At 43.5% G+C, this 27,375-nt stretch overlaps 1 protein-coding gene and 1 non-coding gene across 2 annotated transcripts in view; both read left to right on the top strand.

Annotated features, from left to right (window-relative positions):
* The first annotated feature begins 664 nt into the window (after positions 1-664).
* EIF4E (eukaryotic translation initiation factor 4E) overlaps positions 665-27,375 on the top strand; it is a 40,498-nt gene continuing 13,787 nt past the window's right edge. Inside the window, exons 1-6 of the mRNA XM_040328158.1 lie at positions 665-799; positions 20,791-20,882; positions 21,976-22,071; positions 24,391-24,454; positions 24,534-24,647; positions 27,232-27,371. Of these exons, the coding sequence (XP_040184092.1) occupies positions 782-799; positions 20,791-20,882; positions 21,976-22,071; positions 24,391-24,454; positions 24,534-24,647; positions 27,232-27,371 (524 nt within the window). The 5' untranslated portion in view covers positions 665-781. The remainder of the gene's footprint in view (positions 800-20,790; positions 20,883-21,975; positions 22,072-24,390; positions 24,455-24,533; positions 24,648-27,231; positions 27,372-27,375) is intronic.
* LOC120925412 lies at positions 24,866-24,995 on the top strand. The gene has a single exon (XR_005746686.1).

The raw sequence follows: 27,375 nt of genomic DNA, 5'->3' as shown, positions 1-27,375 counted from the left end.
CTCGTCAGGCGAGTGATAAAGTCAATTAGTCCTGGTCGACACATGTACGATTTTACGTGCATTTGCTGACGCACAATTAGAGCAGTGGTGGCATTTAGTATAAGGTCCTGTCACACCTGTACTTTTCCCCCCCTCTATGTGATCACATGTAGAATTCCTGCCCATCACCCCCTCCCCCTATGCTCTGACCTTCACCCACCCCCTATCTATATGCTCAACACTGATATGCTTGCTAGTCCTGTGGACGTTCTTCACAATACCAGCCCCCATGTTTCTCTTACTACACGTGTCCTTCCTTCCTCACATGCATGCTAAGTGACAATAGAGCCATCCTTTGTGCCCAGCTTCAATGAGAGCCAATGTCCCAACTAACCACGTGGACTGTGCTGAGGAGCCTTTTCTAAAGCCGCCTTTCTCCATTCTAATCCCGACAATACAAAGCACTCCCCAGTCCTATACAAGGCCACCCTCAGCGTGCTCAGCGACGCACGCTCCCTTTACCCTTCACCCCACCAATCACCATCATCCCCGCCCACCCAAGCTGACGTCACCGCCCACTCAGCGCTTCCACTTTCCCACATGACGCGAATGCCAATTAGGAAAATGCGACTACAACTCCCTGCGAGCAACGGGGGAGATGGACCGGGCGGGGCCACGCAGGCCCAGAAGGGGCCGGACGTCACGTGACCCGCCCCAAACCAACCCGGTTTGAATAGTTTTTTTTCCTCGCCGCTCCTCTTCTTCCCTGCCAGCGGCTGCTGTGCAGTCACATCTATCTAAAATGGCGACCGTGGAACCGGTAAGTAAAGCCGCGACGCCGGGGCCGTCACTTGACGCAGCCACACGGCGCGGGGAGCGATAGGTGTACTTGGTGAAGCTGGTGGGGTGGAAGCGAGAAGGCGCCGATATAGGTTGGAATGTGCTGGCTGTAGACGGAGCGGAGGGTTTAAAGGAGGAGGAGCCCGGAGCAGCGTGTCTCTGAACTGAGGAGAGACTCGCGCTTCCCATAGGAGGCCGCCATGGCCACGCCTGAGGAGTCTACGCCGTTCGGGCCATTCGAGTGGCGCGGGGATAGAGCCGCGTGGCGGGCGCCTGAGGAGGATGGGAATGCGGCCGTCACATATGGAAGAGCCGAGCCCCCCCTCCTCTTTCCCCCCGTGTCCTGCTTCCTCCGCCCCCTCAGCGCGAGCCTCCTTCTGTCTCTTCAGCTGGGCACTTCCTTCCTTGTGTGGTGTCACCTCCAGGGGGGCACACATGTCAGGGCGCTACAAGCTTTCTCTAGCTGGGCCTAACTGCTTCATGAAATATGCATTCTACCATTTCCGGCCTAGCTCAGGCTTCTCAGGAACTTTGTACTAGTCTACTATCTACCTGAGCTCTATGCATCTTTCTAGTTTTCTAATAGCGTTACTGGATGTGTGTGTTTTTGTGTAGACAACCTGGGGCCCTCCAGCTGTTGCAGAACTAAAAGTCCCATCATGCCTCTGGGAGTAATTGTAACTGCCAGCCTTGTGATGCCTCATGGGAAATTTCGTTTTGCAACAGCTGGAGGCCTACAGATTGACTACCCCTGATGTGGACATTTGTTTTGTCATCTTTGCTAGCAACGCTTTCCAAACGTGCTGTAAACCTCATTGGAGTTTCATGCGTTTGCGGCACTTGCATTAACGGACGCATTTTAGATGTGTCAAAGCCTGGCTTTCTATTGAAAAATGCCTCCGATGGGTCTGCGCAAGTAAGAAACGTCACTCCAGCTGATATGTTCGGCTGGCGTGATGTCAATGCAGAGCAATTCCCAGATTGAGGCAGTATCTGACAATGTGCTGAGCGTTTAGTGAAATTGTCCGATTCTGCCTCACTGTTGCGTGGTGGGTTTTGGCTGTATTGAGCGGCGTGTTTTCTGTCTGTTGCACAGCGGCTTGTGTGTTAAACAATGGGTTTTTGGCTGTGTGTAAAGGCGGGTTATACACACACACACACACAAAACCTGTCTGCAATAGCGAGATGAAATCTGGCATTTACATTCTCCCTCTCCACTTAGCAGATCATCGGATACTCCCCCCCGACAATCTGTGCATGCGCCGCGTTGACGTCACACCAGTTGATCAACAAATTTGAGGAATTTTTCGATGGAGGGCAATTCTCGATAGAACACCAGCAAACACCTTGGGTCAATTTTGACACAATGGTCACTGCAATGCACAGTTTTGGCAGGCGTTTGTGAGGCTTCAAAAGCACTCAGACGCATGGTTTTGAAGCTAGTGTAAACATGGCCTTAAAGCAGAGTTCCGGCCACAATTTCACTTTTTAAATATAAATACCCCTGTAATACACAAGCTTAATGTATTCTAGTAAAGTTAGTCTGTAAACTAAGGTCCGTTTTGTTAGGTTGTTACAGCATTTAGACACTTTATAAAATAGAAATTGACTGGGGCCATCTTAAGTGTGGGCATCATGAAGCCAGACTGTATGACTTCCTCGATTTCAGCCTTGCAGATCTCGCACATGCTCAGTGCTGCACAAGCAGTGTAATAGGTTTCAGCTCAGGTTTCAGCCCCTGTGCTGTCCAAGTCGCATGATTCTTTGAGACTGGGGAGTGCACAGACTCCTGGAAAGTTACACCCACTACATTCCCAGGAGTCTGTGCGGTGTAGGTTAGGAAGCTTAAGCACCTAGGTGCAGGAAGAGGGAAGATTAACTATTCTGCCTAGCAACAACACTTTGAAGGCATCTAAAAAAAAAAAAAAAAAAAATTCTTAAAGGACTAATGACATTTTTTTTAAAACTACTGATGTGATGTTATATTTATGGGTGGAACTCCACTTTAATGTGGTTGTAAACCCTCACATATACCCAGTGAAGTGAACAGCCTCAGATGATAGAGATTGAACAAATTTCCCTACATAAGTTTTTACATGTATATCAGCTGTCTTCAGCTTTATATACTGTTAAGAAAGTTCAGATCCTGTTAGATTTTCTCTTCCTTTTCAACACTGCAGTGAAGCCTTGGGCATACAGCCAAGACAGCCGATTGGAGGAAAGGTGTAGACTTTCTGAGCTAATCTATTTATAGCATCCTCCCCAACACACAACTATGGCTGTTTTTTATCATATGTGATGGAGAACTTGTCAGAAGTTATCAGGCTGATAACAGAAGAACGAAGCATGAGACGAATACGGAACACGGTGCTTTGAAGAGAGATAACAAAACACTACAGATGTGCCCAGCTCAAATTTCATGAATCGGGTTTACATCCACTTTAAGGCTCGTGAAGAAAATTGGGTGTACAATTTTTCTATCTGAGGAATGATCGTACGATTTTCTGATGCGTAAACAACTTTCAGACGATTCCGACCTTTCCGAACATTTTCCGAAGGGACAAACTCCAATATCTATCTTGTACGAAAAAAGAACGGACAATTTTTTTTTTGTTTTTTTTTTTGCAGTTTTCATACGAGAAACTTCAAGCAAAAAAGGCTGTCCTTGAAGAATTTTCGTACATTATTTCCTTTCTCAGTTCTGACTTGATGTGAAACCAGGAAAATCAGACGATCTTTCGTCTGACTTTCTTGGCATGTGCCCAACTTAACAGAGCTATTAATCCCCCAAAATTGTAACGTATTGCAGCTTGCCAATTAATTTTCTTTGTCACCCAGTGATCCCCCTGTTATGTTCTGGGTAACAGTTACCAGATCACAGCGGGGACCAGTGAAAGACACGCAGCACGACTCGCGCATGCGCAGTAGGGAACCGGGCAGTGAAGCCGCACTTTCTAATTCCCTCACTGAGGATGGCGGCGGGGGCAGCCGAGAGACGAGCAATTGCTCGTCTTCTGCTGCTGACATCGCGGGCACCCTGGACAGATAAGTGTCCATTTATTATGTCAGCAGCTGCAGTATTTGTAGCTGCTGGCTTTTAATATTTGTATTGTAGGTAGACCTCCATTTTAACCCCTCAGAGTAGTACAGTGTTACTATGGTGACCAGGGTGGTTTTGATTTAAATCAAGTCTAAGGCCCCTTTCACACTTGTATGACTTGTCCCTTGATTTAGGATGGCAAAGTAGTATGACAAGTCGTTCCCCATGATTTCCAATGACAACCATTCATATTAGTATGACTTCAATTAGTGCTGACTTCAAAGTAGTCCCTGCACTACTTTTGTCAGATTTTTTTTTTTTTATGTATTTTTTGATGCTTCAGGTTCATAGACCAAGTCTCCCTGAAATTGCGGCACAATCGCGCGACTTTGAAGTGGCACAAGTGTAAAAGGGGCCTAAAGCATGATTTAAATCACTAGTAGGTAAAAGGCTTGATTTAAATCATGATTTTTAAAGATCAAGTGTATTTTCTGTCCTGTGCCTCCTCCGACCCGCTGTGTTGACTCAGTGACAGTCCCATTCATGTTAATGGGACAGCTTGTGATGCAGCAGTGACAAAAGGTGAGGGATGTGGCAGCAGGTGAGTGGATGCCCGCTAACGGCACTGCCATGATGGATCTGAAATGGTCTTTAAAGCGGAGGTGCACCCTTTTATTTTTTTTTCTTTAAAGCCAGCTGCTAAAAATACTGCAGCTGCTGACTTAAAAAAAAAAAAAAAAAGGACTCTTACCTGTCCAGCACGCCCACGAAGTCGGCAGACGAGGCTGAGCAATCGATCGGTCCTCGGATTCTGCTGCTGCCATGCTCGGTGAGGGAATCAGGAAGTGAAGCTTTGCGGCTTCACTGCCCTGTTCCCTACTGCGCATGTAGTGTGGCGCGCCTTCACTGGTCCCCGCTCTCTCCTGGGAACAGTGTGTTTCTCAAGGAGACGGAGGGGGGGGGGGGGGGGGGGGCATAGACCATGGGAGTCTATGCTTGGAAGTGGGTGCAAATACCAGACGGGTATCTGTGCCCCCCTCTCCCCTGAAAGGTGCTAAATGTGTCACTGGAGGGGGGAGGGTCCCGAAAAGAGGAAGTTCCATTTTTGGGTGGAACTCCGCTTTAAATGAAAGGACTTATTCTTGCTGGTAATTAGAATCTTTAATATTTGCAAACAAAATGAAGGTTTCCTTTTTATAATAAGCTGTCAGGTTAGTAAAACGACAATATCGGAATTGATTCAATCATACAGTTTGTAGTGTACATAGATTTACAAAAAAATGGTGTAAAGGAATTTTCCTCAACTTTGTTTTATCTCATGGTTACTGTAAAATTGTGTAAATGCATCAGTGCAGTACATGTTATATCATGGAGTTTACCAAAAATGTAAATGTTGCAGAACATACAGCCCTTGTGTAACATAACCAAGCTCCACTTCATGCCGAATAAACTAAATTATTATCGTAAATAAAAAAGTATCTTTAGATATATTTTTACTTCAAAAGCATTTTATTAAAATCAAAAAAATCTGATTTTTTTTTTTAAATGTACTGTTAGCAGTCATTATACCCGCCCACAGCTACATCAGTCATGATGCTACTACACTGCTCTAGTGACAGTATGTAAAAAATAATTATTACCATTTCTTCGTTTGCAAAAACGTGACAAAAAAAGTTATTTTTAAAAGCTCACCATGCCTCCTTACTAAATACCTAAGACTGTTTTAGATCCTCAGGAAATGTGATAGGCCGTCCGTACATCTGGTTTGATCAATATTCAAATGTATATAACATTGTTTTTAGACGCTATAACAATCGCACAGACCAATTAATATACACCTATTGGAATACCGATACTTTTTTTTTCAAGTACTCGCCGATACCGAATACCGATACTTTTTTAAATGTCACGTGACAGTATTTTTTTTTACAGTGATTTTTTTCTTTTTAGGGGGGGGGGGGGGGGTAGTGGATTGTCTGTGTTTTTTTTTTTTTTTTTTTTCTATTTACATTATTTTTTAAATTATTTATTGCAATTTTTTTTTAATTGGCCCTGTTGGGTGGGCTTTGGTGAGATATCAGACCTCTGAGATCTCCCCTTTAAGACAGAGAAAGGGACTAGGGACACGGATTCCCCAGTCCCTTTCTTGGCTGCACTGGATTTGAATGGACAGGCGACAGAGGCTCCTATCCATTCATAAACTGAAGCATCGTAAACACAGTTTACAATGCTCAGCCATATGAATGGACAGAGTCAGTGATCACTGACTCTGTTCATTCAGAAAAGGTAGGAGCCGGGTTTAGCGGCTACTACCGCCGCTCTCCATCCTGACACAGATCGCGGAGGGGGGACGGCAGCGGCACGGAGGGGGAGAGCAGAGGACGGCAGCGGCACGGAGGGGGAGAGCAGAGGACGGCAGCGGCACGGAGGGGGAGAGCAGAGGACGGCAGCGGCACGGAGGGGGAGAGCAGAGGACGGCAGCGGCACGGAGGGGGAGAGCAGAGGACGGCAGCGGCACGGAGGGGGAGAGCAGAGGACGGCAGCGGCACGGAGGGGGAGAGCAGAGGACGGCAGCGGCACGGAGGGGGAGAGCAGAGGACGGCAGCGGCACGGAGGGGGAGAGCAGAGGACGGCAGCGGCACGGAGGGGGGGGGGGGACAGAGGACGGCAGCGGCACGGAGGGGGGGGGGGCAGAGGACGGCAGCGGCATGGAGGGGGGACACAGGAGCATGAAGGGAGAGTCAGGTATCGGTAAAGTATCGGAGCATTTTCCCTGAGTACAAGTACTCGAGAAAATGCTTGGTATCGGGACAACCCTAAAAATGACTTTGAACCCCACCCCCAAACATATTTTTTTTTTAGCAGAGAATCTAGAGATAAAATATTGCAACAATCGCAATTTTATTGTCGCAGGGTTTTTAACTCAACTTTTTGGAAAAAAGGACAGTCATAAATTTAAAACAATGAAATGGTAAAGTTAGCCCATTTTTTTTTCCCCGTATAATGTGAAAGATGTTACGCTGAGTAAATAGATACCAAACATGTCACGCTTTATAATTGCACACACCCGTGGAATGGTGAGAAACTACGGTACCTAAAAAAAAAAACTCCATAGGCGACGCTTTAATTTTTTTTTTTTTTACGGTTACCATGTTAGAGTGGAGATTAGGGGTGCAACGGATCAAAAAACTCACGGATCGGATCGATCCTCGGATCAGGAGTCACGGATCGGATCATTTTCGGATCAGCGCAAAAAAAAAAGGGTGTTTTCATTGGTCCAAAAAAATGTATATGTGTGTATATATATATATATATATGTGTGTGTGTGTGTTATATATATATATATATATATATATATTACACACACACACACACACACACACACACACACACACACATTTCAGGGGTGGATTAAAGAGGAAGCAGGTGAGGCTGTTTGGGACTTGTTAAAAGTACAATCTTGATGTTTTTACAGATATATATATATATCTATATAGCTGTAAAAACATCAAGATTGTACTTTTAACAAGTCCCAAACAGCCTCACCTGCTTCCTCTTTAATCCACCCCTGAAATGTGCTCTTCCCCCAAACCCCCCGCCCCTCCTCTCACACCAGTGCTTCTCTGCTAATATTCCCTCACCATGTCAGCTTGCCAGAGCCCAGTGCACAGCGTGACACGCCTCCCCGGGGAGGCGTGTCACGCTGGGCTCTGGCAGCAGACTGGCCGCCGCTCCGGAGCTAGGCCGAAGCCGGGGACTTTCCTAGGCCTAGGCTCCGGAGCGCTCCGCGGATCGCAGGGTGTGCCGATCCGAACGGGGTGGCCCGTTCGGATCACGGATCGGTGACGATCCGTTGCACCCCTAGTGGAGATAGTGCTAGAATTATTGCTCCCACTCTGACGATCGTGGCAATACCTCACGTGTGATTTGAACACTGTTTACATATGTGGGCGCAACTTCCGTATGCGTTTTCTTTGCTGTGTGGGGATGGAGGGGCGCTTTAAACATTTTTTTTTTCTTATTTTGTGTTTAAAAAATGATCAGGAATAGGTGGTGACAGGTACTCTTTATGGAGTGATCTGGGGTCTAAAAGACCTCCAATCCCTCCTTTGCACTTTAAAGTATTCAGATAGCCGAACAGTGATTTTGAATACTGTATATATTTAAGTCCGGCGCCATTGGCAGCCGAGTAAACCAGAAGTGACATTGTGATGTTGCTTCCGCATTTACAATCGGGGGACTGGAACAAAGCCGTTTACGGGAGGCCCAGTCTGCCCGGCAGGGGTGTCCCCTCCCGCTCCTCCGGGATAACAACCGAGCGGCTTTTAACTGCATCGGTTATCTCTGAAAAGCGTATTGCCTGTTTCTGGGATGATGCCTGCAGCTGCATAACCCCCGAAAGCCGAGGACGCATATATGCGTACGCTCGGCGGGAAGGGGGTTAAACATTGTCGCCGTAAAGCCCATTGGTTAAAAAAAAAAAAAGCCCCATACATTCCTTATTTGGATAAGTAGGTGGGGACCCTGATTTAGTCCATTGGACAAGTAGTTTAAAAACAAAGAATATCCTTGCAGTAGCAGTCGCACAGGAACATGGTTCAATACAGTGAGCTTTTGAGCCCATTCATATTGATTGTGCTTAAATTGCAGTGCACCACATCAAAAGTAGTGGATGCCCTACATTTGAAAACGCAATACAAGCAGAATTAACATGCGATCTGGTGCAGGAATACGCACATCGTTTGCAACTTTCAGTTGGGATATTAACATTGACACCTGCTGCAGATTGCTACTACAGTGTGTTTGAGCGTGGTGTGGGAAACGTGCATGCAAAGTAGTTTTCACGCACCACCTTACTGTGTGATTGGAGTAATGTAGCCACCACTGGACAGCAGCATTGTCCGTCTGAGCAGAGAATAGTGTTTGATGGATCAAATAAACTAAAGCTGAATGTCGGCTAACAATTTTAATAACTTCCCATCCAGTGTAATTATATATACGTCCTGTGTGCGAATCGGTTTAACCTGGATAATTTTTTTTTTTTAAATTGCTTTTATGTAACGGTGATCTGAGCAGTTCTACAGCCACGTTATCACTTATACAGGCCTTGTCTATAGATAATTTTAAGTACTGTTTTTTTTTTTCCCTCTATTTCGACTGGCGTGGTATGTATGCAACATAATCTTTATTTTAACCCCCAAAAAATTGCACTAAAGTGAATAGACACTTGTCTAGGTTGATTGACCTTTTATTAAAAGGGTCTGCCAACATCTAAAATTCAGAACTTATTTTAGGAAATTGATGTGATTTAGTGTCCCACTTTGGGAGATATTAGAGCTAATCTGGATATTTCCAGGTTACAAGTACCCCAGGGGCAATGCAATTGCCAGGTATAGGTCAGTATTTCTCAAGGTGCCCTAACAGGTCATGTGTTCAGGATTTCTCTCAGATGAGATAATTGCTAAGGCCCCTTTCACACTGAGGTGGTTTGCAGGCGCTATTGTGCTAAATATAGCACCTGCAAACCGACCCTAAACAGCAGCTGCTGTTTCTCCAGTGTGAAAGCCCTCGGGCTTTCACACTGGAGCGGTACGCTAGCAGGACCACTCCAAAAGTCCTGCTAGCAGCATCTTTGGAGCGGTGTGTTTACCGCTTCTTCCCATTTAAAGCAATGGGAAACCACGACTATACCGCCAGCAAGATCTGAGAAAGTGGTCTCCACTATTTCTCGTTGTGTTGGTAGAAATCCTTCTCAAAATTAATATTTTACTGGGGCTACTCTACCTACTTCAAACCCCTATAATTAGGGTGGCAAAAGCGTTTCTCAAACAGGTTAGCGAATTCACCTTCTTCCTTTTGGCCCAAAAACCTCACTCGCATATGCTGCTCTCGCACCTTAAATGATGTTGTGGCCTGGGTTTTTCTGATCCTGTGACGTACCACAGAGCGGTCCATCTAGTCTAGTGCATAATTTAGATTGGTGTGCTTGCGCCTGGAACAAACACTGGATCCAACTGGAAAAAGCCTCTCTATCTCATGGCTCTTCCCATTGACATCAAAAACCCACCCTCTGGTAAGCTACACTGTCAAATTATTTTAAGCCAAAAGAGGAGATGATGCTTCGGGAGCCTCGTTATCTCGTCTGATTCCAGTAGTGGACCAATCTAAATTTGTTTCTGGCCTGACTGATCGCCCTTTCCAAGCTTTGCTCCAAAATAATCAATTTTGTCTCATGGCCTGCACCAGCTCGGGATAAAAGTCCTTGGCCAAACTTTGAGCACCCTCTCCCTTTTTGGAGCCCTCTATAACTGCAACACTTTTTTTCTCTAATGAACCTAGGGATATTTCCTTTCCCATTAGCTCTCCTCGTGTATTTAGAGAGGCTGAAATTCACAGCTTCTCAAATCAGGCATGGGCTATCTGTCCTACGATTCCCCAAAACCAGGAAGGCCTGTATCTACATTCTGGGGCTGCTTTGTTCTGCAGCCTTTTTGGACTCGTGTCTGTGATTTAAACTGACGTACACCTGGGCAACGACCATCGGTCTGCCTCATTCAAATGATATAAATGCTCCCTCACCAGTCACCTACTCAATGCAGCCAAAGCCTGTATTCTTCTGTATTGGCAGCAGATGATCCCACCACCCATAAATATCTGGCTTTGCAAAATAAACGTAATTCACACCATGGGAAAACTTGCTAGCTGCCGCCAATTATTAAGAGGACCAATTCTGTAAGACTTGGTTTTACTAGTCTGATTATACATGCTCTGCAAACTACATTGCTGACCTCACTAGTTGGTGACCCCCTCACTTGCACTTTGGACTAGCATGCAGATCTATATGGACACATTCTTGCACAGGGGGATCAGCAACTCTTAAATCTGGGGGTGCCAGAGCTCTATATAGGTGATCCTTCTCCCTGGTTTACAGATCAGGTTCCTCCTTTCTCGCAAAAACCTCCCCTCTTTAGGTGTTTTTCCCAAATTGTCTGTCTTGACGGAACCTAGAGTGTAGCTCCACCCATTTCCCCAGGAAACACAAATTTTGAAAGCCGAACACTTCCACCATGACCATAGTTGTTGTGTTATTGCACTGCTTAGGAACCAGGGTGGTTCTATGGCCTTCCCAGGTGCTAGGGGTGATTGCTGTCGTACCTATTTATTCTGCCTTGTGGGGCTGACCATCTCAGGTAGTGGCAACCAGCTGGGATATTCCTGGGTCTTTGGCATTTTAGGGTCCACCGACTGATGGATGATGTCAGTTGGATGCAGCATTCTCTCAGGTGTTTATATGCACAGATTTGGCTTTTGAGAATGGGGGCATAACTAAACATGCCATGGACAAGAGGGCCGATTCCATCGATGCATGGAATTACTCCCCATCTAATCTTAAGCCAGCAATGTAATTTATGGTATTTACCAGAAATCTTGTTCTCTGTTCAAACTAGAAGAAACATATTGAGGCAGGTACCCCTCAAAGACCTATTAGCCCTTCCCTGCTTTGCTGAGGGCAGTGAGATATATGGTGGACGCTTCGGCTGAATTGATAAGGATGTCGGCCACACCTTCAGCCAGAAAAGCCGTGTGGCTGAATTTTTTTTAAGCTTTGTAGTATCCCTTTTTCTGGGAATCTTTTTGTTTCGGTCCTTACCTGGAGGCAGGAAAAACATTTCCAGCAAGAAATTAAAAGCAACTGGTTAAACATTTTCATTGTTTTCCATAGTCCATGCCCTGCTGCCAGAATACACTGATTAGCACTGCAGAGGCTCGTTGAATGAGAATGCAAAGTGAAGAGCGAAAAAATCATGCAGTTATCACTTAACCTAGGAGATGAGGAATGTTCCAATGGGTAAACTTGAGTTAAAAAAAAAAAAATGAAATCTTCCAAAGGACACAAATGTCACCTAAGCAGGTAGTGAGGACTCTTCCAATGCCCAAACCTGTCTCCAGAACAGGAGGTGAAAATAATCTGCCAGTGCCCAATCTACCAATGAACACACCTGGTCTGGGGATAACGCTCTAGGTTTCCTCTTACTTTTTGGAGGGATTTTTTCCCCAGAAAGGGCATTGGAGGAAATGCTTTCTAGTAAGTAACCGTACATACCAGTCCATACTCTAAACTAAAAGGAAAAATGTGTACTTTTAAAGGCTTTTTTTTTTCCAGAAAATGGCCCACACAGTCAGGGGCCCCAGTAGGTATTAAAAATTGCTTGGTAAAATGTTTAAGGAGTTGTAAACTCGTGTTTGTTTTTTGTTCACCTTGATGCGTCCTATGCATTAAGGTAAAAAAACACCTGGCAGTAAACGGCCCCTCCGTTTTATTACTTACCTGAACCCTGGAATTTCCCACAGCGAAGATGCGTTGTCCCTCTGCCTGTGGGGTTCTCGGCTTTTGATTGGATAGATGGCAGCGCAGCTATTGGCTCCCGCTGCTTTCAATTAAATCTAATGACCCAGGGGGCTGGGCCGTGTACTACGTTAGTCTATGGATGCCGACTATTGGACTAAGGAGCACGCCTGCAAAGTAACACCCCGGGAAAGTGCTTCTCCTGGGGGTTATACGATGCGGGGAGGAGCTGCCGAGAGACCTTAGAAGTCAAGGATCAGGGCCACTCTGTGCAAAACTAACTGCACAGTGGAGGTAAGTATGGGAAAAAGAAAAAAGCAGCTTTACAATCACTTTAACTTTATTATTCCTGATCAGTAATGCTGCTCTAGGTAAATGACTGACTAAACATGTGAGTTGGAACCAAGTGCTGCACAGCTCGTCTGAGATTTGGTAACATGCAAAATTCTGGAATGTTGCTGCATTCCTTACTATCTTTATTGAAACATTAAAATGACACAGGTATGACAAGAATATTAGAAAGTAACACGTTATGCACTAATTTCAGCTCTTGCGCAAACCTGAATTTAGTGTGAAATGCGTCAACTGGTTATGTAATTTTAATACTTCAATAACGATACCAAAGCGTGCAGCAATAATCCGGAGTTGTGCGTGTTAAATTATCACTGTTGGCCGTTCGGGCGTCTCTGAAGCCTGGATACATTTTTTTTTTTTTTTTTGTATAAGTAAATTTTTATTAAACGGTTTGTCAGTTTTAAAAAACCAAACCACAGTGCCCGTTTGGCAATTTATACGGCAAATAACATAGATCCAAAAACAAAGTGCATGACGTGTCATACAAGGGAATACTGTAACCAACATATGCTCCATATATTACATGAACGCAACCTCCCAGCGGAGTAGTGGACAGTCACAATATTGGAAAAAACTTTCACAATGAGAAGCGAGTATCCTTAGCCCAGCATAAATGCAGTGCTTGCCTCCTAAATGGACACATTTGAACGTATGTGTTTTTACTTTAGGGGAGTTAAATTTACACATTTGACACTTGCACAATGAACACAGTGTCAATAATTGGGACCTGGGGATTCATTGTTTGTATGGTAGTTGGTCCTATCAGTCAAATAGGGAGGAACTTTAACCCATCAGTGTCATGCCATGTTTGTTAGGAAATTTCGATTTCTTTGTTGAAGATTTCCCTCACTTTCATGTCTGGTGAAACTGTTTACACTTCTGTGACCCAGATTCAGTCAACAGCGGGCTATAGTCCACTGTTGGCTGATGTTGCAGAGCTCTGCGAGGGTACTGACGTTATAATGTTGGGATCGTTCCAGATGCCTGCCCAGCAACAGGTTCAGCTTCAGCTTCTCAGCATGCTACTGAGAGCCTGAGCCAGCCAGCTACCCCCTCCACAGCCCGGTGATCCCATGTGCGCTGGAGGGGCAGAGCAGAGAGCTGGAGACTGACAGTCGCTGCTCTGCTCAGTAAAGACCAAGAACTGAGCGATTAGCATTCATGCAATTTCACAGTTCTCAATCTTAGTGCCAGCAGGGGATAGCTGCAGCATCAGACTGATGCTGCAGCCACATTGAGTATACATGTTGTGTGTTTTTTTTTTTTTTTTTTTTTTTTTCATTTCACTCCCTCAAATTTGATGAGAAAGACCTAATACAAGACCAACTTTTTTGCCTAAACAAAGTCTGTGGTCCTATGACTTGTCAGGTCCTAAGCCTTCCATCTTCCCTGCTGAGAAGGGTCCTTCTTTGGATGTATGTCGCTGCAGCAGGGTTCTCTTGATCCAGAAAACTGCCACAGTGACATTGCAAAGTGGTGGGAATGGGCGCATACTACAGTCCTAGATGGCAACACAAAAAATGTAACTGACCCAAAACCATTTGGTCAAGTTTGATGCTATGGCTGCTAAATATAACTTTGTAAGGGCACACTTGGCTTTTAAAATGGGGAGCAAGTTCAATATGTAAATTGTGGAGGGTCTGGTTGCTGTCCTTGGGATTTATATTTATAAGTGTCCTGTATTTCTTCCCTACCGACGACGTGCTTTTGTAACGTTTTTGCTTATCTAGGCAAACAGGATTTAACCTTGTTAAAGTAAAGCTTAATTTTTTTTTTTTTTTTTTTATAAATAACAAACATGTTATACTTGCCTCCATTGTGCAGCTCATTTTTCAGAGTGGCCCTGATCCGCGTCTTCTGGGGTCCCTCGGCGGCTGTCTCGGCTCCTCCCTGCTTCTGATAACCCCCCTGGGAAGCACTCTTCCAAGGGGGTTACCTTGCGGGCGTGCTCCCGAGTCCTGTATAGGATGCATTAAGGTGAAAAACATGAACCTTAACAACCCATTTAACCTAAGCTGGCCATAGTTGGATTATCCAATGAAAACGAACCAAGATTTTGACCCAATAATTTTAAAAAGATGAACAAACTTTCTTTAGAACCTTATTTCCCCAAGAATTTTCTTTTGAAATAGTATTACAGTAAATGAACCCCTACCTGGCTATTTTTGGTCCGCTCATCCTCTATCCGATTCAACGCAGACACCAACTCAATAAACCAAAACACTCCTATGTCTGTACACACTTCTGCTCTTTCAGGGTAAAACCTTGAGCGTCAGCGCATGCCTAAAATGGCAGCTGCACAATCTTTGGAACTGGTTAGTATGTAAAATGTGGACCTAGTTAGTATTTGAGGTGTGGTGCCACCGAAAACTCTGCCAAAGCTCCAGGACTTGGCAAGATCTGAGAAAAACAAAAAGCTTGTTTTTCTTTTAAGGACTAACATCATGGCGCCACACTGTGTGGATGAGTAACCTTACCTAGGTGATACAACTACCTTCTACAACCCTGCCGGCCACTCACACCTTGTTGGGGATTCCTTGCATGCCAAACTGCATTTGAACTGCCTTCTCGCACCGTGAAATGGGGTTATACTGTTTTATATGGGCAATACATTTTAAAGTGAAGATTTACTAATCTGAGCCCTGTTTTTCCTTGGGCTGTTAAAGTGTGTTAACCAAAAATCACTGCCAGCCCCTCTATAATAGACAGGCATAGCATACTGTAGGTGTTTATATTAACCGCTTGCCGCCCGCTGCACACAGATATATGTCTACAGCATGGCACGGGCAGGCAAAAGAATGTACCTGTACATCCCCCTTTTAGAAGCGGTTGTTGCTGGCACGCCCACCGGCCGCGATCTCCATGAGCGTGCCCGCCGACTTTATCACTGCCGGCATACCCGCAATCATCTCACGGAGACATAGAACGGGGAGATGTTAGTGTAAACACAACATCACCCTGTTCTGCCTAGCTGATGCTGTCACTGATCGTGTTCCTTGTCATCGGGAACACTATCAGTGACATGTCACAGCAAGCCACGCCCCCTACAGTAAGAATCGTGCCTTAGGGAACACTTAACCCCTTCAGCCCCACCTAGTGGTTAACCCCTTCACTGCCAGTGTAATTTTTACAGTAACCAGTGCATTTTTAGAGCACTAATCGGTGTAAAAATTACAATGGTCCCAAAAATGTTTCCGATGTGTCCGCCATAATGTCGCAGTCACGATAAAAATCGCAGATCGCCGCCATTACTAGTAAACCATTTTTTTAATAAAAATGCTATAAAACTATCCCCCATTTTGTAGATGCTATAACTTTTTTGCGCAAACCGATCTTTTTTTTTTTTTTTTTACCAAAAATATGTAGAACACGTATCGACCTAAACTGAGAATTTTTTTTTTTTATATTTTAGGGGGATATTCATTAAAGCAAATAGTAAAAAATATTGCATCTTTTCAAAATTGTCGCTCTAATTTTGTTTATAGCGCAAAAAATAAAAACCGCAGAGGTGATCAAATACCACCAAAAGAAAGCTCTATTTGTGGGAAAAAAAGGACGCCAATTTTGTTTGGGAGCCACGCCGCATAACCACGCAATAGTCAGTTAAAGCGACGCAGTGCCGAATCGCAAAAAAGTGGCCTGGTCCTTTTACTGTTTACAACATATACTTGTGTGACTTGCACATGTGGTACATCCCTTGTAATGAGATGATCCCCAAATCTCCCATTTACTTTGAGGCTCCATGCACACTGGCATAAAAAAAACATTGCTTCTACGGGAGTTTAGTGTTCTGCCTGTATAAGCCGCGCAATGTTATCCTATGTGTCCATGCACATTAGGATAAGAGGCATATTTGAGTTTAACGTTTAAAGACAGAAAAAAAAAAATCCTTCTGGATCGTGCTTGAGTGGAGCTTGGAGGTAGAAATGCATAACTCTCCTAAAACTCATTGAAACTTACAAAATGTAGCTTTTTTTTTTTTTTATTTATTTTTTTACTACTGAGCCTTAAAAGAGAAACTTCTTTTTTTTTTTTTTTTTTTTTAACTATGGCTCGGGAACTGATGTCAGAAGTCGCTCCAGTCCAAGGGCATAGAGAAGTGGCGGCCATCTTGGCCTCACTTGTCTCCATGCCCAGCTTACGGCCACATCGGATCGTTCTTGGGTTTTACCGATGGGTCATGTTCCAGCGGTGAACCACTGTTATCTTAGAAAATCACCCATAGTAAAAATAAAATAAATACAGTGGTTACCGGTGCTGCTACATAACGCCAGTATTTACTGACAAAGTAATTACGTATTTTTACTATGGGCCAGTCAGCAACTGGTTAAAGTGGTTGAAAACCCTTACATATATACCCAGTAAAGTGAATGGCTGATGATGCAGAGATTAAACAAATCCCCCTACATAAATTGTACCTGGTTTGTTTGCCGTCTTCTCTTCTCTATAGCTGTTCAAAGTCCAGAAATATACAGCTTGTCTGAGCATTCAGAAAAGGCAGAAAGCTCAACAAACTTTGAGAGCTGATTGGAGGGTGGGGACACTGCAACAGAGCTGAGGCTATCAATCACCTGGAGCTCCCCTCTGCCATTTGTCAATTGGTGTCAGAAGTGACTCGTGCTGATGGCAGATGAATGAAGCAGCAGACCGAAATAATACTTGGTGCTTTGGATTAGGATGAGTACACTTTATATAGAGGATATGCTTTGCTCATACTTTGTCTGAGGTTTACAACCACTTTAAAGCAATGCTGTACTTTTCTGGGAGGCTGACACCCTTTGCTTGCTGACAATTCCCCATACTTATCCCAGGAGTTGTGGACTACCTAGTGCTTGGCTGTGAGGGAGTATGCACCACTCAAGCTTTGGCAAGTAGGAATATGTGAACTAATCTGTTAGTAGATTTTCCTCCATATTTTACTTTTGTTTTGTTTTCTCAGTAAATCCATAAGTTCTATTGTGCAATTTTTATTTATGTTCTTCCAAAGTAGTTCTATGTCTGCATTGCTTTGCTGATGATTCCAAAAAAGACCATTCCAGTTTGTTTAAAAAGTGTTGTAGGTAAAAGCATTGTGTAAAAACGGCCTGCATTTGTTGTTGCATTAATGCTGGTTAGTATTTTTAGTTTGTAAAGCAGTTCCTACATCTCGCCTCGTTTTCCCTCATATAAATATTCTCGTCCAAAGATCTATACGTGTATGGCCAGTAAGGATGAGCTCCGGCATGTTTGCAGAGCCCACCAGAAGGTCGGCGCTGCGCTAATCACAGTGAGACATTTCTTGATCTCTGCAGCCACGCATCGGGGAAATGTCTCACTGCCTGCGATTAGTGCAGTGCCGACTTCCTCGCAGGCTTTGCAAACACGCCAGAGATCATCCTTAGTGGCCAGCATTAGTCTGTTTTTTAACAGAACAAGCCATCCTGTAGAGATGCCAGTTAGATTGAGATAAGCCATTTAGCATTGTCAGGAGTGCTTACAATGAGCTTTTACTTATGTGGAATCTTTATCCCGAAAGGAACTGTTGCTTTACCTGCTTATAAAGGGTTAGCTGGAGTTTTTTCCTTTTTGATTTTTAGTGTCTAAAGTGTTTATGTTCTGTTTCCATTCTTCTCTATAGGAGAAGCAGGTGTAGTGTCTGATGGGGTCCTTCTGAAAAACTGACAAGCGGACCTGATCAATCTGCTTGTGTGAAAGGGGGCTTAAACATTAATGGCACTTGTTTACATTAGTGACTTCTGATGCGACTCACGTGACAAGGGAAAACGTATTAAATCGTGCCCGCTCTCATCAATGTAACGCAGCACGGTGGCACTTTGTTCCTTTTTGCTACGTTTTTTACAATGTGATTTGGCCCCACAAAATATGCAAAGTCGCACTGAAAATTGTGCTTAGCAACAGTGTGAACTGAGCCTGAGTCAATCAGTAGAACACCTTTTTATATCGGTCTGTATTTCAGTTCCTAACTGTACACTGCTGTTATGCAGTTGCATAGAACATCATACTTGTGTGGCTAAAATGAGACAATTTTAGCCTGAGAGCATAGGTCACTGCTACTAAAATATCCAGGCCTTGGTTGCCAAAATTCCTATGGACACTTGGTACACACTGAGGAAGTAAGACTAAGCCTCTCAAACACTGCTCAGTTACTGTATTGTAGACCTTGGGAAGTAAAAATTCCATCTCGTTATGCATGTCAAACAGAATCATGTTACTTTTGTATATTCAAACTTTAAGCATTAAAGAATAGCAAATACGTTTAATCTAGGGTTCCATTTACCGTATTTATCGGCGTATAACACGCACCCTAATTTTAGAGGAAAATTTCAGGGGGGAAAAAAGTGGTTTTTCAGTGTTTTCCAAAATTGTGTTTAAAAAAAGCTGCATAAATACCGTGTGACATAAACCATTGCAATGGTCGCGGTTTTATTTCCTATGGTCTCTGATTTTATAGAGATGGTGTGGTGCAGAAAATACTGCACTAAACTTGGAAACAAAGTGCCAGAAAAGGCCTGGTCTTCAAGTGGTTAAAGTGATAGTAAAGCCATAATCTGCTAGTATGCATCGCGTATTGACACATTATGTGAAACTTGCCTGAAAACGAAGCGTTCCAGCGATGCAATGTCACACTGGGGGCTGCTTCGATCATCACCCGACTTCCTTCCGGGTCTGCAGACTCCGGCTGTGTGACTGGCTGGAGCTGCAATGACGTCATTACCGCGCAAGTGTGGGGGAGCCGCTGTTTATGCCACAAAACTCCGAAGGAATGGCTTGGGCGGCACAAGCATCTTCCCTTGTGATTTTTGTAGCTCTTTATTCAGTGTCTAGTAGGTAGCAGTGTGATGTCATATGTTCCTAGACTCTGTGGGTGGAACCTTAATGTCTCCCCCCCACCCCATTTTATACCTACTTCTAGTAGGTTATTTGTAAAGGTGAATGGGGCCCAATCAGTGTAAGATGACCTCACATTTTTACTGCAAGGTTTGCTTTAGCTGCTTGGAGTTGGTGCCAGGCAGGAAAGGTGCCAATGTTGAAAGATGTGTTGCCCATAACTAGTGATGCTTTCAAGAGTAGTTCAGTGACCGCCTCCATCACCATGTCGTCTTAATGTGAAGTTTTTTTTAAAGTAATTTTCATAGAGACACTAGCTGAATACCCGGCATTGCCCGGTCTTCCTATCTTAAAGGGGTGGTTCACCCTAAATACTTTTTCTTATTCCACTGCCCCCCCCCACATTACAATACGATTAAGGCTCTTATTATTTTTTTCATGCTGTACATACCTTAGTACAGCATATTCCGGGTTGCGAGTCCTGCGGGAGTGGGCGTTCCTAACATGTATGTGATTGACGTTTTGCCCAAAAATGAGCTCCCCCCCCCCCGTCGCGTAAGCCGCGTCTTGATTGGCGAAAGGAGCCGAACGGCGATGCGCAGTATAGCGCCGACTCGCCGTTCGGCTCCTTTCGCCAACCGTGACGCGGCTTACGGGGGGGAGCTCGTTTTTGGGCAAAACGTCAATCACCAGCATGTGAGGAACGCCCACTCCCGCGGGACTCGCAACCCGGATGCACGGGTGAATATGCCGTACTAAGGTATGTACAGCATGAAAAAAATAAGAGCCTTAATCGTATTGTAATGTGGGGGGGCAGTGGAATAAGAAAAAGTAGTTTTTAGGGTGAACCGCCCCTTTAACCTTTTGGGGAGGAAAATCATAGTAATATAAATATATCCATCTTTTATATAAGGGTGTAGGTAAGGGTTAATTTAACTGTCATATTTTTTTGGCATATAAGTAATTGAAATATCTCCAGGCGTACAGAAGTTATGTGGGAACATACATTTCCCATTGATTTGCATGGGACTTTAAACAAAAACCCTGACCCTCACAAATGGGGGTAGTTAAGGGATAAATTAGCTATCCTATAGTTTAAGTGGACATATAAGTAACATGTGACCAAGTGTTATCGAAATATCTACAGCCGTTTGGAAGTTATGAAGTAAGATGTATTTCCCATAGAGTTGAATGGGACTTTGAAGGAAAACCCCGACCATGGCAAATGGGGGTGGGTAAGGGTTAAACCACCTATCCTATGTTTGTTGCTGACATATAAGTAACATGTGTGCCAAGTTTCATGTTAATATCTTTAGCCGTTTGGACGTGATGCTGGAACACACACACACTTATTACCAATGGTAGATCAAATTATTCATTCTGTTGTCTTGTATCATTGCAGGAAACTGTCATTACTCAAGAAGAAGAAAAAACTGAGACTTGTCAGGAGATTGCAAACCCTGAGCACTACATTAAGCATCCACTACAGAACAGGTAGGAATTAAAGCGGTAGTAAACCCGCTAACATATTTTTTTTTTTTTTTTTTTTTTTTTTTTTTTACAAACCTGTAAGGGAAAATGCACAATGAGCTAGTATGCACCATATTCTAGCTCATTATGAAATACTTACCTTAGAACGAGGTGTCGGTGTCTCTCCCGGTACATGCCAAGGCAGCTGCCATTTTGCCTTGGCGTGTCTTCTGGGTATTGCGGCTCCAGCGATGTGAGTGGCTGGAGCCACGATGTCGTCGCTCCCGCACATGCGCGCAGGAGACTTCTTTCCAGCGGCTGCCGGGCCTTAAGCCGAAAATCCCCTGTGCGCATGTGCAGCTGCAATTAGCGGCTCATTGCGAGGGGAATATACATTTTTTTTAACTACAGTTAAGCCTTATTGTCTTACCTGTAGGTAAAAGTTAAAAAAATAACTTTACAACCGCTTTAAATTTGCATAGCTTTTTTTTTTTTTTTTAATCTGCAACACTAAAATTGGCATATTTTAAAGTGGAACAATACCCAGCAATTTTAAAGTGATTTTAAACCTAATAAAAAATTGAGAAACATTGGAAATCATTAACGCTCAATTATTTAGTGTCCATTCCTTTTGCAGGTGGTAGATTAACTTCAAGGTTAATGTCTTCCTGTGTCCCTCAGTGGACTCTAAGAAAAGGATTTTATGGTCATAGATAAATCCCAATTTAAGTCCATTGCTGCTGAAAACTGATTTTGTTTAAATCACAAGTAGAGGTATTGCATCACCTGCCAGATTGTTAAAGCTGGATGTGTCCTCTGATCTCCTACAATGTGTTTTCTATACATTGGAGGGTTGCTTGTTCTACGTCCAGAGAAGAGAAAAAGAGCTTGCCGGCAACTATCCAAAATATGTTTAATTTTGAAAGGAGTTTCTCTTTGCGTTTGTCAGACATCCAGAATATGTTAAGCATGCTTCCCCCCCCCCAAGATTCCCTTTTTTTTATTTTTTAATTTGAGAATATTGATGCCTTGTTCTTGCTCCCTTTTTTCAAGATCTAGTGTTTTGTTGTAGATTAGACCATAAAATCACATTTGGCATGATCAATTTTTGTTGCAGATGGGCCTTGTGGTTCTTCAAAAATGACAAAAGCAAAACCTGGCAAGCCAACCTTCGATTAATTTCAAAGTTTGACACTGTTGAAGATTTTTGGGCGTAAGTATCAAATTTCTTTTTTTTTTCTTCTTGCAAACGTACACTTAATATATATCTCACAAGCGTGTACACCCCTTGCATTTTTGTAAATATTGTTTAATTATCTTTTCATGACAACACTGAAGAAATTACACTTTTCATTGTAGCAAAGTAGTGAGTGTACAGCTTAGCTTGTAGAACAGTGCCAATTTGTTGTCAACTCAAAATAATTCAACACACGGCCATTAATGTCTAAACCACTGACAAAAAAAGTGCGTACACCCCTATTTGAAAATGTCCAAATTAAGACCAATTGGTCATTTTCCCTCCCTCGGTTTCTTGTGACTCGTTAGTGCAATGTTTCTCAATTCCAGTCCTCAGGCCCCCCCAACAGGTCAGGTTTTCAGGATTTCCCTCAGATGAAAAGGCTGTGGTGATTACTAAGGCAGTGAAACTGATCAAATCACCTGTGCAAAATAATGGAAATCCTGAAAACCTGACCTGTTGGGGGGGCCTGAGGACTGGAATTGAGAAACACTGCGTTAGTGGTACAAGGTTTCAGATGTGAATGGGGAGCAAGTGTTCAATTTTGGTGTTATCACTCTCTCACACTGGTTATTAGAAGTTCATGGCGCCTCGTGATAAAGAACTGAGAATCTGAAAAAAAGAATTGTTGCGCTGCATAAAGATGGCCTAGGCCAGTGATGGCAAACCTTGGCACCCCAGATGTTTTAGAACTACGTTTCCAATGATCATGCACTCTGCAGTGTAGTTGAGCCTCATAGGAAATGTAGTGCCAAAACATCTGCAGTGCCAATGTTCGCCATCACCGGCCTAGGCTATTAGAAGATTGCTAAGACCCTGAAACTGGGCTGCAGCACAGTGGCCAAGACCTTTCAGCGATTTAACAGAACAGGTTCCCCTCAGGACAGGCCTTGCCATGGTCGGCGAAAAAAGTTAAGTGCACATGCTCAGTGTCCTGTCCAGAGGTTGTCTTTGGGAAATAGATGTATGAGTGCTGCAGAGGGTGAGGGGGGTTAGCCTGTCAGTGCTCAGACCATACGACACACTGCATCAAATTGGTCTGCATGGCTGTTGTCCCAGAAGGAAACCTCTTCTAAAGATGATGCAAAAGAGCCTGCGGTGGCAACCAGGTGAGGAGTACAAAGATAAGTTTGTCTTGCCTACAGTCAAGCATGGTGATGGGAGTGTCATGGTCTGGGGCTGCCTGATTTCTGCTGGCACTGGGAAGCTACAGGTCATTGAGGGAACCATGAATGCCAACATGTACTGTGACGTGAAGCAGAGCCTGACCCCCCCCCCCCTACCTTTTAGGAGACTGGGCCGCATGGCAGTATTCCAGCATAACGACCCCAAACACCTTCAAGATGACAACTGCCTTTCTCAAGAAGCTTAGAGTAACGGTGATGGACTGGCCAAGCATGTCTCCAGACCTAAACCCTATTGAGCATCTGCGGGGCATCCTCAAACGGACGGCGGAGCAGCGCAAGGTCTCGAACATCCACCAGTTCTGTGATGTCAGAGGAGTGGAAGAGGACTCCAGTTGCAACCTGTGAACTCACAGGTTGCAACTGGAGTCCTCTTCCACTCCTCTGACATCACAGAACTGGTGGATGCCACACAATATTGACAATTTGAGCCCAATTTGAACATTTTTCACTTGGGGGTGTCTTCACTTATGTTGCCAGTGGTTTAGACATTATGGCTGTGTGTTATTTTGAGGGGACTGAAAATTTACACTGTTATGCAAGCTGTACACTCACTACTTTACATTGTAGCAAAGTGTAATTTCTTTAGTGTTTTCACGTGTGCGTGTGTAATATAAAAATTCACACTGTGTATGCATTTAACTGTTCATACATGATTTATATTGTGCCAACAGTTTCCATTATTTTTACAAAACAAAGGGAGACGTAACAATTTTTAATGCAATCTCTTATCTATGCGTTAATGCTTCTCACCAGTTGCCTTTTTTTTACCACCTATTGTGAAAAGCCATTTGTTTACAAAGCTCAGTAGCTGAAGTTGCAATGTACACACATAAATGAGGTTCCAGCCAACGGGATCCAATCTGCCAGTGTGTTTTCTTAGATGACATGGTTCTTTGAATGCTTTTGTCTTTTTGAACATAGTTTTCGAAATAAAAAACAAAAGAATTTGATCACCGAAAACAGATCAAAATATTTTAACCTCACTGGCCTTATATTTTTTTTTTTTTACCAAGCTCAGCCATTTCAATATACTGTATATTTAAGTATTGGTACAGAATTTTAATCCAGAATCGGATTACTTCTAAATTTTTATTTTTCACAATTCTAGGCTTTACAATCATATCCAGTTGTCTAGTAACCTAATATCAGGTTGCGACTACTCACTCTTTAAGGTAAGTGCTTTATCTCTCCGTCCTAACATTTGTTAAATGATAGATTTATGAACAACTTTTTTATTTATTTTTTAAACAGGATGGTGTTGAGCCCATGTGGGAAGATGAGAAAAATAAGCGTGGGGGAAGATGGCTAATTACACTTAATAAGCAGCAAAGGAGAAATGACCTTGACCGCTTTTGGTTAGAAACGGTGGGTTTTCTTGTTTTTTGTTTAGTTATGGGGTTTTCATGAATTATGGTAGTCCGAAGTTGAATTTTCTGCAATTTTTGTTTTTCTGACAGTTTTTTATATTGTGCAACTTACCAAACTATTCCCCAACTACAGCATCTGCCCGCACTGTTTCTTCAGTGTAATTTTTTTTAAATATTGAATCTGCATTATATGCTGGATGAAAATGCTCTGACTGAATGGAGGACTAAGAAAGTAAATCCAGAGAAGTTATTTGGATTTTACTGATACTATCCTCCTAAAGAAAATGATAGAAGAACAGGTCTGACTACAAGGTGTGTGAAGGACCTACTTAATCTATCAACACTGTCATTATATGCAGATGGTTCAACCTGTAGAGTATGCCCATTTATACCTAAAAGGTTAGGATGTCTGGATGTAGTCAAATCATTATTCTAATGAATCCATGTTTGTGTGTGTGTGTGTGTGCAGAAATGTTGGTGACACCGGTGACTCCAACATTGTTGGAAATGGACAATATACAGCGTGCTTTTGCATTTAAGATTTCTCTAATTCTTTATGGGGTTGATGTGAGAATAACGGGTCAAACAACATTTTCAGCTTTTGGTAGGTACTGAAGAATGCAGCGACTCACAAGTCTGGTGTCTCCATTCAGTTTTTTGGGTCCTATTTTCAGCCTGAATTTTTGGCTGACTACGGACCAAAAGATGCTCATTTCTCCTATGCAATTTTCACATGAGCCGCTGCGGAAATGTGTGAACCGGCTCCATGGTGAGCCAGTCACAATTTCCTGCTATGCGAATTCAATGCAGGGAAATGCATATCCACATTCAATTTGCAATAGTGTGAACCCAGCCATAAAGTTTTTCCTTTTTTTTTTTTTTGTACTTTAGTGCATTCTATGCAATAAGGTAAAAAAATTGTTGCAGAGGATTGCCCCCCTACCTGAGCCCGATTTCAATCCAGTGATGTGCATGGGAGCAGCAGTTCTACGCCTCCTGTAAATCGGATCCTATGACGATTGGGGGGGGGGGGGGCCCTATGTGGCTGAGCCCCAGCTGTTTGAGCCCCAGCTGTCTGTATCAATAGACGCAGACTGGATGACTCTGGAATGACCCTGCAGGAGTGCCCCTATAGAAAGCCTCACTTGGTCAGGAATGCCAGCAGGGGACCCGAGAAGGAGGTTTGGGTCTGAAAAACCATTGCACCGAGCAGGTAACTAAGATGTGTGTTTTAATAGGAGAAAACACAACCTTTACAATCCCTTTAAATCAGCCGACAGTTTACTATATCTTTAAAGGACTTTGATGTCTGCAGACCTGCTTTTACCTTAATGGAGGGTCCTATTCTGCTTGTTGGAACTTGTATTTAGTTTAATGGAGTATCAACAGGAGAAGTTAGAATGAACAAAGGTGGAAGGAAACTCCCATGTGGCAGGAACTGTTGAAAATGTTGGCAGGGAGAACTCTTAGAGTACCCAAGATTTAAAAGGCAGCAGATCCTGACTGAGCCATGCCAGCTTGACTTGGAACAAGAATCTTTGGGTTTACTATACCATATATCGGGGCTCAAAATTTCAAGTATTGAGCTACAAGCCAAGCCTTAATTGCGCGCCACTAGCTGCCCCACCCAAACCCTGCCTTCCCCTAACCCCCCCCCCACAGTTCATCATGCCTCCAATTCCTCCCTCACCAATCCATCATATCTATTTCTCCACCACTCACTGAGGGTGGACCGAGATGTACAGCAGGAGAGGGGCGTTCCCAGTCGGCTCTTTAAAGGGGTTGTAAAGGTTAATTTTTTATTTTCTAAGTAGGTTTCTTTTAAGCTAGTGCATTGTTGGTTCACTTATACTTTTTTTTTTTTTTTTTTGACACCCTTTAAATGTTATATATTTTTTTTCTGTCTGCATTCCTCACTTCGTGTTTCTTCTCAGTAAGCTTGCCCCCATCATTCATGGGGGTTAGTCAGCCAGAACAGCTTACTGAGGAGGAGCAGGAAGTGAGAAATTCAGACAAAAAAAAACATTTAGAAGGGAAATTGAAGGAAAAGTTAATGAACCAACAATGCATTAGTTTAAAGAAACCTATTTAGAAAATAAAAAACAAACCTTTACAACCCCTTTAATGCATATTGAAGTGCAGCAGGAGAGGGGCGGTCCCAGGCACCCCTTAATGCCTATTAAACAGCACGCTCTGCAAACCTGGACGGGGATGTGCGGCAGGAGGTGGAGAGGGCCAGTCCCAGGCGGCTGACTGTATGCATTGCAATGGTCACGCTGCGAGCCTGTGGGGGGGCGGGACATAGGCTATACATTCCTCGGACAGAATAGCCCTGTCGATACTCGCCCTCCATTTGCTTACTCTTCAAATGCGAGTAGGTGAGTACAAATTGAGGGCTGCCATATATAACTTCAAAATATTCTTTGTCAAGATGCAGATACTACTTTGTGTTTTGGCTACTTTTTGCTGATTTTTGTTATCCATTGTTTGTTTTGTCCATGAGTTTTCTTCATGGCTTTTATAAAATACAATGTGGATCAGAGAGGAGTTCTATACAATATTTCCAATTCTTGATTTTTCAGCTCATGTGCCTTATTGGAGAGTCATTTGATGAACACAGTGAAGATGTATGTGGAGCTGTTGTAAATGTTAGAGCAAAAGGAGACAAAATAGCAATCTGGACTACTGATTTTGAAAACAGGGACGCAGTCACACATATAGGGTAA

Source organism: Rana temporaria, chromosome 1, assembly GCF_905171775.1.
Source record: "Rana temporaria chromosome 1, aRanTem1.1, whole genome shotgun sequence".
Classification (NCBI taxonomy): Eukaryota; Metazoa; Chordata; class Amphibia; order Anura; family Ranidae; genus Rana; species Rana temporaria.
This window is presented reverse-complemented; position numbering and strand designations above follow the sequence as displayed.